The sequence below is a fragment of the Nothoprocta perdicaria genome, unplaced genomic scaffold (genome assembly GCF_003342845.1).
Source record: "Nothoprocta perdicaria isolate Ctin4 unplaced genomic scaffold, notPer1 scaffold_75, whole genome shotgun sequence".
NCBI classification, from domain to species: domain Eukaryota; kingdom Metazoa; phylum Chordata; class Aves; order Tinamiformes; family Tinamidae; genus Nothoprocta; species Nothoprocta perdicaria.
This window is the reverse complement of record NW_020456032.1, coordinates 2,014,091-2,036,971: the sequence shown is the minus strand read 5'-3', so window position 1 is coordinate 2,036,971 and position 22,881 is coordinate 2,014,091. Positions and strand designations below refer to the sequence as shown.

At 54.1% G+C, this 22,881-nt stretch overlaps 1 protein-coding gene across 1 annotated transcript in view; it reads right to left on the bottom strand.

Annotated features, from left to right (window-relative positions):
* Positions 1-22,881, bottom strand: part of MXRA7 (matrix remodeling associated 7) — a 32,541-nt gene that overhangs the window by 2,480 nt on the left and 7,180 nt on the right. The window contains exons 2-4 of the mRNA XM_026051393.1: positions 22,755-22,877; positions 18,034-18,094; positions 14,134-14,233 (exon numbers count right to left, since the gene is read on the bottom strand). Coding sequence (XP_025907178.1) covers positions 14,134-14,233; positions 18,034-18,094; positions 22,755-22,877 — 284 coding nt within the window. The remainder of the gene's footprint in view (positions 1-14,133; positions 14,234-18,033; positions 18,095-22,754; positions 22,878-22,881) is intronic.

Here is a 22,881-nt window from a genome sequence, read left to right as displayed (position 1 = left end):
TGGCAAAACCAGAATGTAATCTTTGTTTGAAAGAAGGCAGCACAGCATCAATACTTCAGGATCAACCCTACCAAGGAAATCAGGGAAGCAGAGAGTCAGGAATGAGCAGAGGAGCCTCCATGTGCTGAGCTCCAGACAAGAGGGGCTTTGTATTTCCCCCTCTCTTGGGCTCAGCCCCAGCAGGAGCAGGAATAGTTTGTAGTTTCAGCCCCATTGCAGTAATCAAGGTGTTGTGGGGGAAAGCAAGCACATTCTGATGGAAGAAAGTTGATTTGCCAATTATTTTMTATTACAATTAAATGCAATTGTCCTAAGACCCAGCATATCCTGAAAATATCCTGCAGGGTCTGGCTGTGAAAGCTCTGGCCACAGGCTGTCAGCTGCCTGGATTTGTCTCTTCTGTACTTTTTATTTTCACACATCAGCCTGCCCTTTCCAGACTGGAGGAAGGGAAGCACAGTCATGATCAATCAATATTTTATTTTAAACCATCACTGGGCACCAGAGGGCACATTTCTTGTCTGGTATGGAGAAATTCAATACACATCTTTGCTTCACATATCTGAAGTCCTTCCCAGCTGGGAATGCTCCACACAGCTCCACATCCCTCCCTCGTTTTTCTACAGACATTAGCACTTCAGAAATCTCCAGTACTTCCTTCACACCCCACCTCCAAAATCAAGATCACAGGCAGTATTGACTCCGATTTTCCTTAAAGCCAACATCAATGCAATTTGGCTGCCCCTTGACAGAAACAACATTAAATACCATGAAAGGGTGTTTAAAAAACAGAAATAGAAAAGAGGTTCTGCTGGTGTTAAGTGTTTCTCTGCACTACACAATCTACAAGAGGGAGAGAAGAAAACAAAGATAAATGGAGAAAGGAGCCTGGGAAGTAGGAGTACGATATCAAAAACATAACACCGATTTCAAAAAGGAGCTTCTCCTATCAAAGGTGACCTTGTAAAACAATTCTGTGGTACTCTGGGTTTCCTTTTCTTAATGGATTCAGATCAAACCTACCCCATTCACGCTCTCTTCCCGTAAGTAGTGTTCCCAAAATAACTTGGATTCAGGAGGTCAAATAGGATTTTACGTATTGCTGACAAAATAGATTAATTGGGGATTTTAAAAGCAGCCTAATTCTTGTTGATAGACAATGGCACTTGTCTACTTAACTCYCTTAGGCTTCTTTAGACATTTCAGCTCAAAACTTCTCCAATTAACTGGCAGTTTGGGGCAGTTAGTCATAGTAGATTAAAGAAGATCTGCATTTCAGGACCTGCTGAACGTCCACATTCTCAGCAGCTAAAATCCTCATCAGAGGCTCCACATTTGGGTATTTTTCTAACTTCCCAACTGTCAAACAAGACCAGGATCCTGCTGCAATAGTGCATTGCTCCAGTTAAGGGAAAAACAACCCAGCCCATAAAATCTGATTCTACTCCTAAGGATGTGAAATCACTTACGGGGTAAAAGGGAAATGAGAGCAAAATGTACCTCTAACCTAGACTCCAGTTTGTCAACACAAACCTCTTGAGGAAGAAATTAGAAGTTGCTAAAGGCAGGGAGAACAAGACCAGACCAAATAAACTATTCAAAGGTTTATTGGACCAAACAAAGGCAATTTTTACAGATTCAAGCTACTAGAATGACAGTCTTTTGTGTAAGAGCCACCATCAGATACAAAACAAACAAACGAAACAAACAAAAGTAAAAAATACCCAGACAGCCATTTGGGTTGAAGTTTGACTCGCTGCCACTAGCAAAAAATCCAGACTCAGCTATAGGCTTTGCTCGATGTACATATTGCCATGTAACTTAAACASAATGTATATAAGGCATTCTTTGCATAGTTGGGTGCTTGGGACACAGAGTCAGCCACCAAGGGGAGACTGAGCGGCTGAACCAGTGAGGAAGATGAAGCAGAGGGTCCTGATGTGTCTAAATTCATCYGCAAACCACTACACAGGCTAGCAGTTGTTGGCTGGGGCAGCCCAGCCTCTTCTAAAGCTGAAGCCTCCTAATGTTCTTTAAATGAGCCCTTTTATGACGAGTTGGCCAAGCTCAGGGGCTGGAAAGGACAACCAAGTACAAGGTTTCAAGTATTGTCTGCAGAGGAATTAAGGAGGAAAAAAAAAAAAGGAAAAAACAAAAGCAGCCTGCTGGGTTTCTGATATGTTTGAAGCTTTAGCCAAGAGCCCGTTGTCCCACAGGGAGAGCAAGAAGCTCTGAAGGACACATCTCCAGCCAGCCTGGGGTCTCTACAGTAGCGCTAGAGGRCTTCACTCCTCTTGCCTTGGGGATACGTCTTGCAAACCAGCTAGCCCGATCTGAAACCTGCTCTCCTGAAGCAGGTCTGTACCCAGCCAAGTTTATCTTCTATATGTAACAAAGTTGAGGAGAGTCGCTGAGCTGTGGCTCCAGTGGACAAACCACGGGGCTAGCAAAAGGAGAGGGCAGTGGAACAGCAAGAAGAAGAGGAAGGGAGAGGGTATCTCTTTCAGGACCCCCGTAATCTCATCCTGAGCCAGAGGGAGCCCGTGATACTGTTGCTACCTCCTCAGGTTTCTCCATTAGGAGCTGGACCATGGAAAAGTATGAATCCAGATGCGAACAGTGGCCAAAGTGTGGTCTCCAAAACCTCCACCACAGGCAGAACAGCTAAACTATCAGTCCTCATCACTTCTCGAGTCTTCCCTCTACTTAAAGGATCATTTCTCTGCTCAAATACCTACAGAAGCAAGAGTAGAGTCATTCTGGCTACAACCTGCCATTCCTCACTTTGATCCCACCTTGTCCCTCCACCCCTCAGAATACACAGTGCTAGACAACGTTTGAAATCGTAGGCAGTTCCCACCCAACAATAAAGAGGAGTTTGGCCCTGGGAAGAAACGGGTTGATCATTTGGTACAAGGTTCAGGTAGGTCTGAGAGAATGGCCGTGCTCACCCACCCTGCTAAAGAAACACAGATTTCACAGCAGGGCTGAACGTGGTGACAGATACAACTAATAGACTTGCTGCATATTTGGGTGTCCAATTTGGGCTCTGTTTGGGGGAGGGAAAAGAAGATTTGTCTCCAGTCCCCCCCCAAACACAACTCGAGTCACTGCTTGGAACTAGCCCCAGTCCATGGAGGCACAACAGGATCTCCTCAAACTTGATACCACAGGAGTTTTGCAGAACTCAACTTCAGACCAAGAGGGGGGTCCCAAGTTTTGAGGGTTTATGGATTTTTCTTATGGGTGTGTTTGGTTGGTTTTGGTATTTCTCTCAAGCCTTTAAAGATGCCAAGGGATGCCTTTAGGAGGAGGCTAGGGACAACTTCATATAGTCTTCAGTTCTGCAAAGAGAAACAGGGAGAGAAGAAGAAAAATCATTTCAGTCATTTCACCCCTCAGGTTTGGTTCATTATTATTCACATAAACGAGCAGGGGAAAAATCATTGTAGGAGGGGAAGACAAGGCAGCTTCCCACATCAGGGCAGAACAAGCCACCGTTTGCAAACCTCATGCCTCTAGGGAGAACTTTTGCTTCATCAGCTGCAGCAAGATAGCCTGAATCCAGACAAAGAGATGTAAATCCTCTCACCTGGCACCAAACTGAAGCCACAGCCCCTGTGCCCCACTAAGGAGAGCTGGGGACACCCAGCTAAGGGGCAGCCTGCAGCTCCAGAGGCGAATGCCTCTGTGCAGAGCCTCCTTGGGCTTCCAGCCTACTTGTCTGGCCCCGTTTCCACCTCCCATCTACAGGCAGACAAGCCAGGTCCGAGCACAGATTTCACTGGACAGTGAACTGGTTGACCTTTCTGAACCTTCCTACAGATGTGTCTGTTCCCATCCTTGGCCTGCTTCCCTGTCCTCAGGGCTTTATCAATGATAAGCTCTCCCAGTGTCCCAAGAAAGGAGGATGGGATGATTAAGCCTATTTTATGGATGGGCACATCTAGGCACTCCTTGGAGTTTTGCAGCATATTGTTGGCAGTGCCAGGGCTAAAACAGTGCCCATCTGTTCTCAGCTTGCACACTTCAGATGCTCTGGCTGCTCCAGCACCTCTTATGGCCATCCAAAAACTGCCAACAGGTAGGGTGGCTTCCTGAGGACACAGAGACCTGCATTAATGCAGAGGGAAGCCATAATACATATCACCYGAGCACTTAAAAACACATGCAGATGCACCCGGGAAGCATAATTCCCCCTGACTACAACAGGATTCAGGGTCCCTAATACGGAACCCCGTTTGAAAGACACCTGCTCAYGACTGGAGTCAAAACAGGTCCCTGTAGCATCAACACAGGGCCTGGGCATCCCCATCCACAGCAGGTTTGGGAACGTGCAACGGCTACAGCACGAAGAGATGGCATGGCCTCGTTCCACCATTCTGCAAAGGTTCCCGTTCCAGTGGCCTCGCAGGTATCCGGATCCCGGATGGGAGATGCAAGGTGAAGCGACGGGGTTACTCGAGCGACGCCGAGGAGGCTCAGTGGCCGGCCAGTTAGGACAAAGAAAAGAAATTCTCCGGAGTGGATAATCGCTCTGCGGGATTCACAGAGCTGAGGACCGGATCATCCCGCTCAAGCCACGCAGCCATAATCAGATTTCATGCGTGAGAGCATAAGCTCGTTGCCACGGGGGYCCAGGAGGAGAGCTCCGCTCCGGGAGGCTGCCGTCGGAGCAGAGAGGGCTGCAGGACATCAGGGAGGGCGCGTGGGGCTCGGGTGCAGCTTGCAGCCTCTCTGTGGGGATACTCACCTCCAGGGCAAGGCCAGGAGAGCAGAGGTGACACGTCTTAAACCAAGCATGAACTTAATGGAGGATGTCTGTCAGAGATATAAATTCCCCATATGCGCAGCAGGGTCAGTCCCCTTCTGCTCCTGGATGATGCTGTGAGGGGGATTAGGCTAAAGAGCACAAGGCAGTCAAGCACTAGGGACTCCGGGGCCATATAAACACCCCCAGGCTGACAAACTGCGGCACTGGCAAGGACACATGCTACGAGGAAGGCCAGAAGACCTAATTTTCTCAGGACTGAGGCCGAGCTGCAAGCCGCTGCTGTCCTCAGCTTGTTCCTCCCTTCCTTCACCTTGGACTATGAAATCAGCCCGGGCAGAGTGCTTGCTCCCTGTGGCACATGAATCAGCTCAGTTCAGGATCTTCTTTGCTGCAGACCCACATCCTCTTTAGGAATATGGATTATTCAGATATCTGCTCTGGCTCCAGCTGAGGCCCAAGCCAGTAGCTAACATAAAATGATGTCCAGATGACAAAACAAATGAGGAAGAGACAGAGAACAACAACACCTGCCCTTGCCTGGAGTTACCAGGGAGACTCGGGCACTGAAGGTCTTGGAAGACCATGTTTCATCCTGGACTTTGAAGGATCTGGAAGTCAGCATCTCTGTCAGAGGAGTGAGAGGCAGTCGGGGGCCACAGAAGTGCCTTCAGGCCCTTTCCACCAGCTATCWCAGTACCCTGAGACACCACGTCTAGATCCTTGGATGTCATCTCTCAATTGGCAGCTGAAGACTGAGCTCTGCAGAAGCCTCCTTCCTAAGGACAGAGCAACATGGTGAGAAGGTGAGGACCACTGATCCAAGAAGGATGAGGTAACAGGCCTCGAAAGAACAGTAGTTCAGGTTGCAGTTCCTCCATCCTGTTTGACAGTTGTCCCTCCAGTGCRGATGGGAATGGGATGTCCCTCTGCTGGCGTCAGAAGCAAGCTCCTATCTCTGACTTCCCAATGGTATCAGCAGAAGGGCAGGAGCTTCCTGCCTTTGAAAGCAAAGGTGCCCCAGCAGTGAAAAGTGGGGCAGGCAGTAGGTAGAATTCCCATGYATATTTGTCCTTCAGACATGCACAATCCATAGCAGGACATCAGGCAATCTTGTAGCTCATGCATCGATCCCATTTTCAGAAGGAGAACTGACACACTTCCAGGTGAAGATCCCAGAGCATCTTGCTCTATGGCTATGCTCTTCCAGAAACTGTTTCTCTTGGGAAGCCGATTTCCAGATGTGCAGAGCATTTCCAGTGCTTTGTCTGGCAGATCCTTCTTGGGAACCTCCATTCTGAAATCCAGGCAAAGATGGCAGGTGGCAACTTAGCTGCAGACTCTCCTCACTCCAGACAGGCTAGGATTGATCCTTGTGGATCAAGAAAGCGAGGAAAAGCTCTAGGTGCTGGGCAGACCCAGCAGAGTTGCCAAGGTGTCCTCAGGCAGCTCCCTTCCATCTCATTTCTTGCCCTCTCCTTTTTGCTGCCATCTCTTTTTTTTGGTAGTAAACATAAYCCAGTTTTGCCCAAGATCTGTGTATTGCAGGAAGAATTTAACAAAGGACATATTAAATCTAAATCTTCCCTGTGGTCCCAAAAGTGTGGGCCATTGGCTTCAGTCAATAGGTAGAATACAGATAGAGGACTTAAATGCAGAGTAGGGAAAGACAGGGCTTAAGAAAGAGAAGAGCAAGGACAGTGACAGTGCCAAAGGGAGTTTTTATYAGCACAAATCCAAAGTTCCTCCCGTGAGACAGAAAAGTCAAAAGGTACATATGATTTTGAGGGTATAACTATTGCTGTTCGGGAGAACTAGGGAAGCAGCCAAAGTTGCCAGAACCTACATGATTTAGGAGCACAAGCCCGAACACCTTTGGTGCCTGCATCGGGGTAGCGGTACCTGAGGCACGGCTGGGTTGGGGACTGAAGAAGGGAAGGCCGAGAGGGGATCTGATCAGTGTATATAAATACCTCAAGGGAGGGAGTGAAGAGGATGGGATCACCTCTTTTCAGTGGTGGCCAGCGATAGAACTAGAGGAAATGGCCACAAGCTGAAGCACCAAAAGTTGCACAGGAACATAAGAAAAACATTATTGACAGTGAGGATGACAGAGCACTGGAACAGGTTGTCCAGAGAGGTTGTGGAGTSTCCTTCTCTGGAGATGTTCAAAACCCTCTCAGATGCAGTCCTGTGCCACATGCTCTAGGTGACCCTGCCTGTGCAGGGAGTGTTGGACTAGATGATCTCTGAAGGTCCCATCCAACCTTAAGGATTCTATGACCGTGCTGCCAGTCACCCGTCACTTCCCCACCATGGCTTCAAAGGAGAGGTGGCAAAAGCCCCCCACAKTTCCCAGCCATGGAAGCCAAAAGTCACAGCACAGCTAGGAAGGTGRTTCAAGTTTTCTGCAGGCTCAGATGAGTTGAGAAGCTATGATTTTATCCTTCCATTCTGTGTCTGTCCCCTCACGACACTCCTGAAAATCCCCCTAACCAGCCAATGYCACGGGCGAAAGCTGTGGACAGGCCACCCTGAACTTTCTTCTGTCCCTTAGTGCTTGTGGTCCAGCTCACTATCATTCACACATCGCCTGGTGCTCTGCCCAGATTCCCTGCAGCCCTCGGTGTCTCCTGGCCATGGGGAAAGGGTGAGAGAGACAATCCCAGGCTCTGAGAGAGAAGCACGCAGAGAATGGCGAGCTGCCCATGCCGCACAGGATTAAGCAGAAGCAGATGAAGACAAATTGCAAGCACTGGGTGAGGGAGGCGTGGAGAAGCAGCCACAAGCTGGGACAATTCAGGACCTAAGCCAAAAGTAAAAAACTGGGAGCTCACAGTGGAGCTGTTGGAGATTCTTGCCCTGCAAAGGCTACTGGGGAGCTTGCAAAAAATTCCCCTTTGGGAAAGCAGAGTTGCTTACAGAGGAGGAATGGGAAAGGGCTTCCTGGCCACCTTCCCTTGCATCTCCAAAGCAGGCATCCTTATTGCTTTGAGATTAAAGCTCCTGGGGACTCACGACCATCAGACACTCTATAAATAGGTTCAACTCCACCGATGTCTCATGGGTCAGAGGACTTTTTCCCTGGGGACATGGTGGAGGCAAGGACCAATGCAAGCCCGATGGGAAAGTCACTCCTCACACGAGCAGGGCTTAGCACCTACATCATGGCAAGGAGAGCTCAGTGGAGACCCCAGACATAACAGTGGTCACCAGACACTCCTCCTCCACATCTCTCCTCTGAGAGATGGACAGTGGATGGACTACTTTGCAGGTGATGGCAGCACTGCATGTGGTTGGTGCTGTCCCCATGGCTGGTGACCGCAGTGAAGCGGTGGTCAGCCTGACCTGTAGAACCCCATGCTGCCGGTCTTTGGAGTCCTTGCTGCTACTCCTCCTCCCTTGCTCCAAGACAACTATCGTGCTGCAGAAGATGAAAAGCAAACAAATAAAAAAAGCCCAAAGAAAGCCCAAACTTACCAGCTTCCCTCATCTGAAAGAAGCACCATGCTGGATAGGACAGGACAGCAAAGCTGCTSGGTTGTGGGTGAGAAGCAGGGAAAGAAGGAGAAAGAGACCCAGAGCCCATGCTACACACAGGGGAGAGCAAGCAAGCGAGCCAGGGGTATGTGATGACGATGCAGGGGGTGGACAAGGACAGATGCCAATGAACAGCTCTCCCAAAACACAACCACCACCAGCCCGCTCCATCCAGTTATTTTTAGAGCGCCAGCAGTGGAAGTGTTTGAAATAGGTCAAAGTCTGTCAACGTGGTCACTAAACCCCTCCTGCCCTCGTGTGCTCCGGAGTCCTCACTTCAAGCATTCTCTAGTTCAAAACTGAATTTCAGCAGAATTCTCCCTAAAGTGCAGCTCTGTCCCCAGTTTGATCTGGGGTATCTGACAGASCAGGGCAAGGTCTCTTCTCCCTGCTTTTCCTTGGAGCCAGAGGCACTCTGGGGCACCCTGCCTTGCTGAAAATCCAGGATCAGACCTGGGTTTATCCCTTGGTTTACCTTGTAGCCAAGATGCTCTTGTGAAGCCAGTGGGGGAGAAACCATTGCCAGACTACAGCCAAGAAAAGAACTGGGCTGAGATCTACATCCAGCTCGTTTTCTTGCATGAATTCCAATTTGCATTTGAGTCCTAGGCTTAAGTCTAAGCTAGATTCAAACGGTGTTTCCTAAGCCTGTGTGAGGCTGGCCAGGAGAAGAGGAGAGGATTGGGAGTCAGGAAGAGAATTTGCTTCTGAGCTGGATCAACAGTCTATAAGAACCAAGCTCATTAGCTCAGGGAATTGGGCTTTCTCTCCGTCTTACAGAAGCTGGACTGTGGTCTGGAGCATCACCTCATCCCCTAGTCCACTGGCTCCATCCCATGAAGGGGCCTGCAAACAGCAGAGCGTCTCCGAGCTATTTCATGCCATTTGTTGGACCCTGAATGGGCTGGGGAGGGGGACGGGACCCTCGGCACTGCCAGCTGCTGAGCAGGATTTTGTTCAGCGCGGAGATGGCAGGGATTTCTTCCTCTCGCAATGACCTCATGTGGGCTCAGCAGCTTTTCKGACCTTTTTCCCTGGCTCTTCCTTTCCACTCCACTCCCAGCACTAGTTAGGGTGTGCAAAACCACCAGCTTTACACCCAAGCACTCATGGAGCAAACATTGCYCCCTGCCTAGCGCTGCAGCCCACGCAGAGATGAGAAGCATCTTGGCAGCTTCGTGGTGACCAGGGAAGGTAAGTGTTCAAGAAACACAGCTTTGGGCCCCTTCTCTCACTCCAGAGATTCACCCMCATCTCCTACCCGCAGGGCTCCTTCTAGCTTTCTGCTCCCACCTCTTCCTAAACTACAGAAATAAGAGAGAGGACAGAGAGGAGAGACCTTTCCATAGGCTGTCACACAGCATCATCTCTCCTTTCTCCAGCCAACACACCCTGGGAAGTGCAGCGAGCACAGACTGCAGGCATCTCAACCCCTTGGCATCACCAGGGCCAACCAAGACATGGTCAGGACCCACTCTGCTCCTTTGAAAGAAAGATCCGAAAGCAAAGACCCAAGGGAATCATTTCTCACTCGCTTTCTCTTTAGTAAAAGTGCAGCCTCATTGCAGTTGCCTTGACTTGAGAAAGTCTTAATCATTTCCCCTCCTAATTAAGCCAACTACTGACCACTTTCAAATCTTGAAGGAGGCTTGAAAAGCAGCTGGCAGAGACCACCTCAATCCATCCATGCAAGCCAGGTCTTGCAGGCATCCTGAGGAGCCCTTCCAGCTCTTCCCTGACATGCACAGAGGTGCCCCAGGCAGCTCAGCATCGCTCGGGGACCAGCCCTTACAGACTGAGTCTCATGTCCACCCATCTCCTCCTCGCCAGCCAGGACAAGCTGCAGTGCTCCAAGTCACGCTGGTCAGCCCAAGACGGTGCTTTGCAGCTGGCAATGGATGGCCAAAAGCACAGGATTTGGGAAGGCCGCTGTGCTGGCTTGACTAAAGGCTGCATCCTTCCCCTGCCCTCTTCCCCTTCCTGCCCAAGCTATTTTTCTCCCCCAAGGGAGCAAACACTACGTGCTTCTGTTCTGAAACTACTAGTGAACTACCAGGTGTGATCAAGCATAGCCACCACCCAAACTGATACGCTGGCCAGATACAGTTCCTGCCCTTCTCCCTTACTGAGAAGTCCCTCCGTTTTTTAAGACTCAATTAATCAGAGGCAGGAAGTTGCATCACTCAGAGAAGGTCAAATTCCTTCTCCTTTTAAGCCAGATTTAGCACCAGCTGGAAACCACAAGCTCTCAACAAATGGTAGCCAAGACGACCACAACGTTTGGAGTGATGTGGATTAGAGCTGAATGACATTTTCCTGCCTGCCTTTCTGCTCCTGTCTCAAGTCTTACAGATCTCCCTGGAAAAAGCAAGTAAATCAATCAGTAGCACTTCCAAAAATCAGTAGTCCATGGGAGCTGGAGGGCTCCCCTGAATTTTTGGGGATGGCGGGCTGACAGTGCCAGGCTAGGAGCAAACATAAAGCTGGTCTCCRGGCTTCGGCTCCTCCTGTGAGGAGGACTAACTCCTATCAACTCACTTTGTGGCCCCAGTTTTCCAAATCAGGGAATTGAAAGGGTCTTGGCAATGTCTAACTGCAGGGAGAGGTGAGTGTGTAAACGTGCAAGACCCTGTCCCCCCCAGCCTTTTGGAGTGCTCATKGAAAGGGAGATGCAGGGGAGGAGATTCATTAATCCGTTATGAGGAACGACAGAGGTTGTGAAGGAGGTGGGAGAGGTGGTCAACAGCAGCCCAGACACAAGCCTATCCCCAGGAAAAGAAACCGGAAAGCAAAAGACACATTAGCAGATGTTATCAGTGGTACCACTACTTCTAACGAACGTCGTGTTCTTACCAAAAAGATTTGCAAGAATGTTTGTGGCCGAGGACCTAAGGTACTTGCTACAGAGATGTGAGATCAGAGGTCAGCTCAATCCTGCAACAAAAGGTGGCAAACCTGGGTCACGGCAGAACGGCAGCGCGGGCGGCTTGCAGGAGAGCATGGAGTCGGGGAGAGGAAGAGGAGCGCAGAGGGAGGAAGGTGCAGGACAGAGCTCAGCTCGCCCGCCAAGCATCTTACCTGGCAGCAGCCCTGCCACCTTTCACCATCTCTCCGGCCTGCAAGGAAACATTGCTGATGCCATAGGAAGGAGTTGGGGAAGCAAGAATAAGTCAGCAGCAAAGCAAGTCCAAAAAAAAAAAAATATATATATATATATATATCCATAAAGCTATCTTAAAGAAACAAACAACACAAAGAACAGAGACAAGAAAATAAAGGAATAGTAGGGAGAAAAAAAAAAAGCCTGCCAATGGCCCCTAGCCACAGAAGGTTGCTGAGTGGTTCAGAAAGGACCCCAAGGCCAACGTGCTGTCCAGGAGTCCTAAACGGTCACATCTTGGCACCTCTCCAGCCTGATGTGAACCTGGGAGGTCCTATCACCACCCCCAGGAGCCCCCAAGAGCCCAGAGCACGAAATCCCAGCCCTACTGCTGTCCATCACCAACGTCCCACCAGTGTCCTCAGGCCAAAGGAAGGAGCATTTTTTTGCCACAGAGGAATCCATCTGAGGCCCTACAGCACTCCTGACTTAGGGGAAGCCACTGCGGTACAAGAGCTGGTCTGAATTTCCCTGATCCACGTAGATTTTTGTATCAGTGCTTAACAGGATCCAAAAATAAAGAGCAATCTCCATTGAGCCTGTGGGTTTCTTTCACATTCACTCAGTTCATTGCACTGCCACCTTCCCCGAGTGCAAACACAACGAAGCCAACAGACCTGTTTAGTGTTTCTCAGCTTAGGGACTACAGGTACAATAAAGATATAACCAAAGGCAGACAGCAAACTACATCCTTGCTGGTGCTAGCAGCGAGGAGTCAACTCGGCCGCAACCACATCTCCTTTCAGCGGCCAACCCCAGATCTCACAGCCCTGCAAAGCTTTGCTCCTCGCAGTGCTACAAGGCAGACAAAGCCCAGCATCCCAGGTAGCTGGGAACCTGGAAGCCAAGGGAGAAAGGGAAGCCGCTGCTCGACATGAAAATCATATGGTGCAAGCTGGAGAGAAATGCCACGGGCTGCAGGACAACTCTGCTAACAGGGCAGGACATAGCAGGGCTTTTGCAGCAAGGATGGGACAGTCTGGAGGCTACTAGAGGGTGACAGGCTCATTTTCTGAGCTTCTTCATTCCTTCCAGACGGAGACTCTATCCTGAATTTACTGTCTCCTTCCAAACGGATTAGTTCAGAGGGGAAAAGACACAGCGAAAGTCTTCCCAACTCAGCCTTGCAACTGCTCCACTAGCGAGAAAATCTGTCCTGGACTTATGTGTTAGTGCTGTACAACCCCTCTGGGTGACCTCGGGATGGGGCTGAAGGGCAAAGGGACTGATTTGCTCTGAGAAGCTCACTTTCGGAAAGCTCTCTCCTGTCCAAGAGCTGCTGCTAACGCCCACACTCCGCATGTTTTGTGCTCACAGGAATTCAGTGCCTCCCGTGCTTCCCCTGCACCATGAGCCCAGCCTCCATCACCCGATAGCCCCATGCACAGGGGTCTTGGAGCAAGGCTTGCCTAGCAGGAGAGCACCTGATCCAGGGGCGCGATACAATCCCTCTGTCCTTGCCCTCACCCTGCTCCACTCCAATTTCCATTTCGCCTGTGTTAGACCTTGAGATCATGCAGGTTGCCATGGTATCGCAGGCTACAGATGTCCTTAAATCATGCCAGAAGGTGGTCACCCTTAGGGGAGAATCAGGTCCCTCACCCTTCTGCAGGGACAGTGAGGGAGGGAACAGCCCCTGCTTGCAGTCACCCCAAGAAGCAAAGCTGTCTCCAAAGCAGGGCAGCTGGAGGCACCTCCTAGGCTTGCCTCGAGTCTCCACTGGGAAATCAGCTCCTGCAGCTCTCCCAAAAGGAAAGCGGTAGGAGCCACCCGTGTCTGCTAGGGAACAGCCTGGCACAGCCTATTTGTAGGGCAAAGCCCACATCTGTGGGGTCTGATGTCTCCGGTTCAGCATGGGTGCCATGGGCTGAAGGACCCTCTCTTGCACACAGCGCAGAGCCCGCGCTGCCAGGGAGAGGAGGGCTCTGCACATGGACAGCACTGACCGGCTTGGRAAAGGGCTTTGCAGCTCACGGTGCAAGGTCCGAGTTGGTTTTCCCTGGATAGGCTGGGCAGTGGGAATTCCTGAGTTTAAAAGTTGGTCTTTGGTACCAGGGCAGGCACTTGCCGCTGGCAGGGTTCAAGCTCTGCAGTAAACTTTACAGATTTCTCAGCAAGTAAGTGGGAATGGATAATTTTCTTTCTTTGCCAGGTAAACACTACAGCATAACTTCATCATCAGCTGTGTCCAAGAAGCCAGCCCTGGGTACAGACTTCCCATTCTTCCCGAATCGCAGGGAACTCTAAGGCTCTACAATCAGTCACTTTGTTACTTCTGAGCTATGCCTTCATCTTCAGTTTGGAAGACATCCACGTTGTAAAGGGAGAGGAAGAGCTAGGAGRTGCTCAGAAGATGTGCTATGGGACTGAAGGAACTACATCAGCTGGGAAATTTGCTCTAAGCATCCAGAGAAGGATTTTGAACAGCTCCACAGGAATCTAGAGCCACCGTGTCTCCATTTCCTAAATCAGCATTTTTTCTATTCATTCTGGCATCTTCCTGGGTACGAGAGGACTGGACTCTATGTGTGATGAATTACTGAGCCAAACTCCAAAGTAATTTGGGGGGAAGAGAGGTGTGAACCCCCCCCCACCCCCAGCTCCTTCAAGAGGAGGCCAGCACGATAGGGTCGAGCAAGAAGCAAAAAGAAACTCAACCTACCTTTGTTCTTCCTCGAGTTCTTCTTTGGTCATCATTGACTTGTACTGGTTTCCCCTCAGCTTTCCAGGACTGTACTTGAAGGAGAACGTCTCATCTGCAGCTGTAGAAGGAAAAAGAGAGGGAGGGACAGAGAGAAGCAGGAGATAGGTGAGCCAGGGAGCACTGCAGAGCAATGATGAACAGCAATGGACTTGCTCCCCTGAGCCCTCCTTCTGAGCACGCACCCAGGTGCTGTGTTGTGCCAGCAGACCTGGTCACATYTGGCTCCAGGGCCTCCTGGACACCGAGTCAGTGGCTGGTTGGAGAGGAGGAAACTGGAAACCCCTGAGGCTGCAGAATTTTTACTACTGTGGTGATTGCTATGCGTGACTAGGACGCAGACACAAGTAAATCCTAAAGCATGGGACCCATATGCTGTTGCTCTGCGTGGATTCAGAGCCTCGCAGGTCCATCTTGGCTTATCAAGACATGCTAATCCTGCCCTGATTAGCTTGCAGCAGTTACAGCTTTCTTCCCTGCTCCAGACCTGTATTCCTCCTGTCTCCCCCTCCTCATCCAGAGGCCACTTCCCGTGCTTTGGGGTCACAGATGGTGCTACAAGCAGAGCTGCCACGAGCTGCACAGCCCCTGCCAGCTCCACCAGCTCTCCCTGACCTTTCCATTCGCAGCCTTTGTTAAAGCTGGTGAAGAAAGGAGGTGGCCACGCTGCRGATCCCAAGGCTGCAAACAGAGCTGAGCCAAGACCAACCACAGCTGTGCCCAAACCTCCCTCTCTGCCACCAGCTGACAGATATTAAGAGGAATGGGTCCCTTCTCCCAGCCTGGATGCTCTGCTCCACCTTCCCAGCCACCCTAGACTCCTCAGCCTCCATCTTGTGCTAATTAGAGTGCTGAAGCTCATGGACTCTGAGCCAAAGCCGATCCTTTTCCAATCGGATTTTGTTACAGCACTGTTTGCTTTTAAAAAAAMCTCTCCTCTGGTTTATCTTTCTGCAGATGGGCAGGAAACAACAGGAGTGGAGGTCAACCCAAAGGGCGGCCCAGGAAGAGCGGGTGCTTTGAGTCGCTGCCTTTACTGGTTATCTGTGAGCTGTTTATCTGTGCACCTTTATCTCCCAAGGACTGCRGGCCTGGGCTGCCTCACAAGCAGCCATCTCACATTGCTGTTTCCACATCCACTTAGAAACATCTGCTGTTTCCACAGTCCCTGGGTCTGAGGGGCCCACAAGGGGCCCACAAAAGGCAAGCAGCACCCCATTATCTGCATATACCCAAACRGCAGTTTGTTATCCACAAATGAAATGTCTCAAGTGATACCTCCAGCAACATCCCAAAGGCGGTTTTTGTGTCAGGAGAGAAAGCCTCAACTTGTATATAACCTATGGAGTCATCCTSTCTCCCAAGCCACCCGAGAAGCTGCCTCTAGTCCGCATCACAGCTGTTGCAGGTCCACACTCATGGATGTCTTTCCTGCTCCACTCACCCTATGGAAAATAGACCACAGCCTCTCTCATCCTCCCTTTCTCACACCCAAACTCAGCACCAGTTACTTCCCTTCATTTTCCTCYCCACACAGTCCTTAAGGATTTCATCCCCATCTTCATGGGTCAACTGCTTCATTTGAAGACCTCTCCAGCGCCAAGCTCACTCATGTGGAGCTGCAGCCAAAATTTGGCAGGCCGGGGGCATTCCCAGGCAATCCASATATCAGAGCCTCATTTTGTAGATAAGGAAACCTGAGATCTGGAAGAGCAGTTGCAAAGGCTGCCTAGGCAGCCCAGGCGTCCCAGGCACCGCTGGATCACTGCTGGATGCTGGGGAAGCGAGTAGAGGCACAGAGCGTGACCGGTGCCCACGATGCTCATGCGCTGTGAGCAGCTAAGCCTGGAGATTTCACAGAAACCTGCAGATAACAACATTTCCTCCCTCCTCCTCTACATCTCCCATACATYGCTGCTCCCAGAGAGCTTTCCTGTGAAGTCCAAAGGATCAGTCCTGACCCAAAGCATTTCTCTAATCCTAAAACTGGGCTCCTAAGGGAAATGCGAGGCTAACTCTTTCCCAAAAAGCTTTCTGAGCATCTGAACACAAGCCCTGAACATGCAGCCCAGCCATATCCCGCTTCCCTTGGTGGAAAATCCCTGCACAAGGAGCCACCAACAAGCCCGGCCAGCTGGAAACAAGCAGCAACATTGCAGCTTATCAGCCCCTCGAGTGACCACAGAAATGCACTGAAGGAAAATCCAACTGGCCGCTGCTTTGGGAGATATTAAGAGGGAAGAAAATAAAAAAGAGGGTGTAGCATCCTGTTTCTTACCCTGATGCAGACCAGGAGCCATTTTATTACCTCTGTATCGCTTTCCTGATTTTCAAGGACAATTAAGATCCTTTCCCTCCCATGGTTTTCTGCCAAGTCAAATGAGATTTGGGAGTTGACCTGCCCAAAAAAGGGCAGTTTCATCGCCGCCCTACCAGAAAAGACTTAAGGGAGGCGGGCGGAGAGGAGGCGGCCGCCTCGCTGCCCGCAGACCGCGGTTAGCAGGGAGCCGGCACGCGCCTTCCCGGACCGCCGGCTCTTTACGGAGCTCAGGAACTTTCCTCGTGGCCTGAAAACAAACGGAAAGCGRGAGGCGGGATTTTCACGCGGGCTGCAGAAGCGCTGCAGAAGGAAGAGGTGACCTACTTACTGAGAGCCCCAGCAAGCTGATATTAAATAAAACATTTGCCTTTYGCCTTCCCGCCTGGCATTGCAAGTGCCCGAGCCCGGGCTCGCGAGGTGACGTTGGTGCAGGCAGCAGCTCGCAGCGGKAAGCCCTTCGGGGCTCGTTTCTGCCCGCTCTCACCTCCCCACGACTGRCACCTCCGTGCCACCGCGCAGGAGAAGGCCCAGGACGCCTGGGCCCCGCTCCTGACACACCGGGAGAGCACCGAGACCTCTGCTTGAGCAGGGCACCTCTGTAGATGCAAACCTGGTGGCACCCACGGGTCTCTACGGGGTGAGGACCCAAGGGACACGTAGGAGACATGCGAAAGGAAGGACAGCGCCGACCCTCTTGCGGAGCCAGAATGAGCGTTTTATCCCGCGGAAACACCTAAGAAGTGTCCTAAATGACGTGGAGGAGGAGTGAGCCTGCGGCAGATGCCCCGCAGGACTCCCGGCGGGCCGTGACGCGCGGCCAGGGCTGTCACCTCAGCCCGAAGGCCGCGCGGAGTGGCAGGCGCAGGACCCGGCGGCGGCTCCTCCTCTCGCCTGCGGCTCCAAAACGAGCCCTCCGGGATTAAAGTTTGCTTCTGGGCAGCATTAGGCCTAATCCTCCTGAGCCGGGGATTGCCACGGGCGCCCTAGGAAGGGCGGGCGSAAAGTGGGGCAAGGAAGGGGGATGGTCCCCACCGGTGCCCCTCGTCCCCCCGTGGGTGTTCTGCGTCCCCGGGGCTGCTGGGGATGGAGAAGCCCCTGCAGCCACATTCTTGCTCGTCACCATCTGTTTCGTTCCCTGCCAGGCCCGCTTGTCACCCCAATTAGTCAATTAATCATTTTCCAATCGAGTAATTGCCTAAGCAGTTAAACAGGGCTCTGGCTAAAGCCCCTGGAGATCCGCCTGGACGCAAGCAAGGAGCTCTTTGGGCGGCCTCTCCACGACACCAAGCCAAAAGCCATCCCCGTGGCCCGGGACATCTGCGCAACGCAGGGGGAGCACGAGGGGCGCCTGGGGCAAGAGGGACGAATTAAAAAACAGCAGTTTTGCCCCCATTCCCCTCCTGCTTGCGARGGTCCCAGGGGCTGCATTTTCTTGTAGTTCTCTCTCTTTTTTTGCACCTCGTTCCCCTCCTACGCATCTGAAAGCACTCGGAGGCTTTTACCTGGCTACACCCTCGCCACAAGCCTTGCCGGCCACTCACCATCCTCATCCTCCTGCTCCTTCACCACCAGCTTCTCGGTTTCCGAGCCTGGATCTTCCTCCTGCAGGGGGTTAAAAAGAAGGTAGGGGTGAGGACAAGGCTCCCCGCCAGACCCCAGCGGCCACAGCACTTCCCTGCCTCTTGCAGGGCCGGGCGGACGGATGCGACCGGCCACGCGCTCGTCTGCTTTCTGCCACCGGATCCTGGTGGCTTTGGGGCCTCCTCGGGGCCTCAACTGGCCTTGTCCTTGGGGACTTGTCTGGGGGTTGGAATCTGCATCTCCAAGGCCTCAGCCTGTGAACTGCAAGTGATGTCCCCATCCCAACGGGAAACTGGAGGCTTGAGGAGCACCCAGGTGGGTTAGGGCTGTGGGAGAGCAGCCACAGGGAGCCGACTGCCCAGCTCAGCGTCCGCACGTGGCTCCTGGGCCAGCACACGTTGCCGTTCATGGAAAACGGGGAGACAAAAGGTCTCGGTGAGGGCAAATCTTGTCCGTAGCCCCAGCTCTCCTGCTCCCCTGGGCCGCAGGCGCTGCCCGATGTGCCCTGGTGMCAGCCCGGGAGTGTGAGCACGTAAACACTCGTGTCACCCAAGGGCTCCCAGCTCCTGTGCCCACCAGGCTGGGTCTGACACCGTTTCCTCCAGCTGGGACAGACAACCAGGCAGGAAGGGAATTCGCTGAGGACAGACAAGCCCCCCGATAAACTCTGGCCTCCATCTCCCTGTCCCCTGCTGTGCACCTTGGCCACCACCTCTGCCATGGCAGGAGCAGCTATTAAATACCACTCTTTAAGAAAAAAAAAAATAAATAAAATAAAACAAGCTAGGAGGTGGGATGGCCTCCTACGAGCTGCAAGAAGCCTCATCAGCCCTGCTCCCTGCTAGGACACGTGCGGACACATCAGGGCGGGAAGCAGCTTCCAGACACCGGCCAGACCCAGCACGGGCAGCTCCCGGGYTCAGCGGGGCCGGCGCCCGCGGAGGAGGTTCCGTGGGCAGGAGCCGGGTACATGGAGCCTGCCGGGACTCGGTGCCGAACAGCAACCAGGGCACTCACAGCACCGCCGGGGGGACGAAACGGGCCCGCGCGGAGCGTGGCGGCTCCCCCGGGACCCTGCCCTGCCGCCCCGGGCTCCGGCGGGCCGGCGGCAAGGCAGCAGCCGCGCGGTTATCCGGGAGCATCTGGAGCGGCCCTGCCGCGGCGGCCGGGCCAGCTGGCGCCGCAAACAGAGCGCTCTTGGCCGCGGGCATCGCGGGGGGACGCGGACGGAGCAGCTGTCCGGCCCCAAGGACGCGCGGCCCCATGGCTGCGTGCCCAGCCCCRGCTCGCTTGGCAGCAGCTCCCATGGCAGGGATGCTCCCACGGGAATAGCGCTTGGGCTCCAGGGCTTGCCCAGGGCTCCCCAAAGTCCAGCGTATCGGGCACCTGAGAGCTGCACAACTCGCCCCCCACCAAAATCAGTTAGGAACAAGCTTGGAAGAATAGAGCTCCTCGGGTGGCCCCGAGAAGCACCGTGAGCGCCAGCACCCYGACCCTCCTTCCAAAAGCAACACCCGCCACCGCCGAGTCCATGTCCAACAACTCGGAACGCTAGCACAGCGTCTGCCTTCTCCTCTTGGCTCTGGAGCTTCAGCATCTGCCAGGTCATCAGAAAAGTGTTTGTGCCCTTTGGTTTCCATGGCCCGCAACTGAGACGCCTTCAATCTCATCCGACTGCAGCCGCTGGGGCCGGAGGYGCAGGGAGCAGCACAGGACATGCCAGGAGATTCCCAGCACGGGCGGCACTGGCCACAGGGCACCTCGTTGGGCATCGATGTTCCCAGAAGACTGGGGTGGCTCGGACACATAAGCCCATCCTGGCCCTCCAAAAACCCCAACTCTGGAGTTTGCCGCTATCGGGCAACAAAGTCCCGGGGCTTTGTTGCCAATCTCAAGGATTTGGTGTCAGGCCAGTGTCTGCCCCTCTTTTCCTGATCAAAGGGACTGTCCTGGCGTCTTTGGACAGGATGGGGGGAAAAACAACAGCCCCACTCCAACACAGGGAACTGCAAAGGTGGGGAGGAGATAAAATCGCCTTGGAATAAACTCCCGGGCCCAGCGCCTTGCCATTTATGGCTGCACTTTCTCATCCAAGCCTGATGCAAGAGCTTGCAAGAGAGGGAGACAGACAAAGGGCGAGCCAGAAAAAGAAAAGACGGGAGGAAAAGGGGAAGGAAGGAGTTTTTAAAAGAATATTAAAAAGGAATAATAAAAAGAAAATAAAAAAGTTGGGCAGAATTGAGCCAAGTGAGGCAGCTGCTGGGCAGGCAGGTCCCTTTCACCCCAAGCCCGCCGTGGGTCTCGCCACCCTCCCTGCAGCCAAAGCAGCAGCTGCTCTAAAACAAGAGCCGCTTTTCTGCACGGAGATGCCCCTCCTGGCCTGGGTGCTGCCCGCGGGCTGCTGTCGGGGCCGAAACCGCGGCGGTTACAGCGGGCAGCACCTGCTCCAGCCCCGGGCAGCGCAGGAGCAGCCGGCTCGGCTCCAYGGCGGCAGCGCTTGCCAGGAGCCAATTAACAGCAGGCTAATTAGGCACCCTGCAGCCTCCAGCACCGGCCAAGGGGGGCAGGAGCTATTGGAGGGTGGAGGCGCCCATGTCCTCACGGGAAGGGGGCTCCGGCCTCGCTCCCAGCGGGGAGACCCRGGCACTGAGCCCCCCGGCCCAACAGAAGCCGCCCCGCTGGCATCGCCCGCCACGTCCTCCCCTCTCTGCCGGCTCAACCTCGCTCAGGCCGCCCGTCCTCGCCTGCCTTAGTTTCCTCCCTCGCTCACACTGGGAAACGGACATCCCGCCATCCCACCCTGCAATAAGGATCGGGATTCCTCCTGGAGAGGGGAGGTTCCTTTTCCCGGCTCTGACCCCAGCTCTTTGCCTGTCCCCCCGGGCTGCTAAGGGAGGCTGTCAAAGTCTTGGCAGTTTCCTTGCCGCACACAGCACGGAGCACCCAAGGGTGCCGGGGAGCAGCGCGGATGCCCGCAGCACTCGGCAGGCGCGCTGGCCACGGGCTCTCCTGCCAAACGGCTGCAGTGAATCAGTGAGCCACCCCGGCGCACTCCGAGACAGGCAGGCAAGGAGGAGGGAAAATAATGATAGGAAATAAATAGAGATCCGTGCTGGACACGGCCCTCCCTGCTCACCGCTGGAGCCTGCCGGAGCAGCTCCATGGACGGCTCTGGGAACCTCCGTGCTGAGTCACGCCGAGGACCGCAGCTCCCGAAGGAGCCAAGAGCAGCTCCGTGGGACACATTTCCCAGGGATGTGCCTGGTAAAAGGGGGCTGGAGGGGAGGCCACGAGGCACCCCCTGCTCCCTCATCTCGTGCCTGCTGGGGGGCAGCAGGATAACGGCACGTGAAGCTGCCCCGAGCGCAGCGCAGGCAGGGAGCAGATGGGAGCACGGACCGGGACGGAAGGGAAGAGAGGAGCAACATTGAGATGAGAGGAGAAACCTGCTCACGAGGAGCTTGTGGCAGACAACAAGGCGGAGGGACCTGGCGCCCCCAGCCCTGGGTGAGCTCCGGCTCCCTGCACTCCTGGGAAGGCAGGGAAGGAGCTGCCAGGCTCTGCTGAGCCAGCCCTGCTCCTGCAGCCCAACACGGCTCTCAGGGCTCTCCCGTTGGACCGGGACCACTGCAGCACGAGGCACCAATAAATGGCCCTGCAAAGGGATGGAGGTGGCCAGGACACTGCAGGGAGCRGGGCTGCCAGCAAAGGGTTTGCTGGGACCGGGAACAAACAGAAGCTCAAGTCCTGGAGCAGAAGATGGGAGGTGGGGAAGAGCCGAGGTGCCAGCACACGAAGGCAGAGCCACATCCCTGCACTCCAGACCGGGCTCAGAGCCCGCTCGGACGCATTACGGAGCACCGGGATGCAGCCGGGGGCTCTCAGCCCACCGGGACCCACCCAAGGGTGCCCGCCAAGCTGGTGGGGATGCTCTCCGAGCCAGAGGCCGCCCCTGTGCCCAGGCGCGGCCCAGCAGCGGGATGCGGATTACGAGCAGGGCTAATTATAGCCGCGAGGCCGCCTGGCCGCGGGCCTGCGCTCCCGGCCCCAGACGTGCTGTCTGGACCTGCTAAGGACTCGTCTCTCCTGAGCCGCCCTCCCCTTAGCCACGTCCTCCCACCAGGACCAGGAGCTGCCCTGGGCCACATGTGCAATGAGTTGGCGCTTCTCAGGATGTTCCCGAGCGTGGGGCGCCAGGTGGTCGGCGGATCCCGCAGGAGCAGAGCAGGCTCTTCCCATGGACCCTGGCTCAGCCTTTTATTTTTAAATAAGAGCCGGTGCTGGAGGAGGATTTACCAGGTGTTTATGGGCACCCCATCAGCCCTCCCCAGCCCAGCCTGGGGGCTGAGGATCCTGCTGYGGTGCCAGCGCAGGGGGGACCCAGACCCTCTGCCCACAGTGGGCCTAGAACCGGCRCTCAGCAGGTGCCAGCAAGGGGACAGTGCCACATCCTACAGGAAAGGGGTGCAGAAAACACCCTCCCTTGCACCTCGAGAAGGTGCAACCCGCCCACCCAGCTGGGTTTCCAAGCDTGGGAGACTCCGGCGTGCCCCATTCCCTTGAACGCTCCCCGGCTGCTCTGCCCGATGCCCATCCGTGTCCCCCCCCCCGGCCGCAGGGCCCTTCTGCGGCACGGGGCGCTGCGGGGGCCGGGGGGGGGACCCGGGGGCGCCGGCCTCACCTTGCCGCGCGCATCCTCCTGGCGCCGGGGCTCGGCCGGCGCCGCGGCCGGGGGCGCTTCCTCCTCCGCTTCTCGCTCCGCTTCTCGCTCCGCTTCCCGCTCCGGCTCGGGCTCCGGTTCGGGCTCC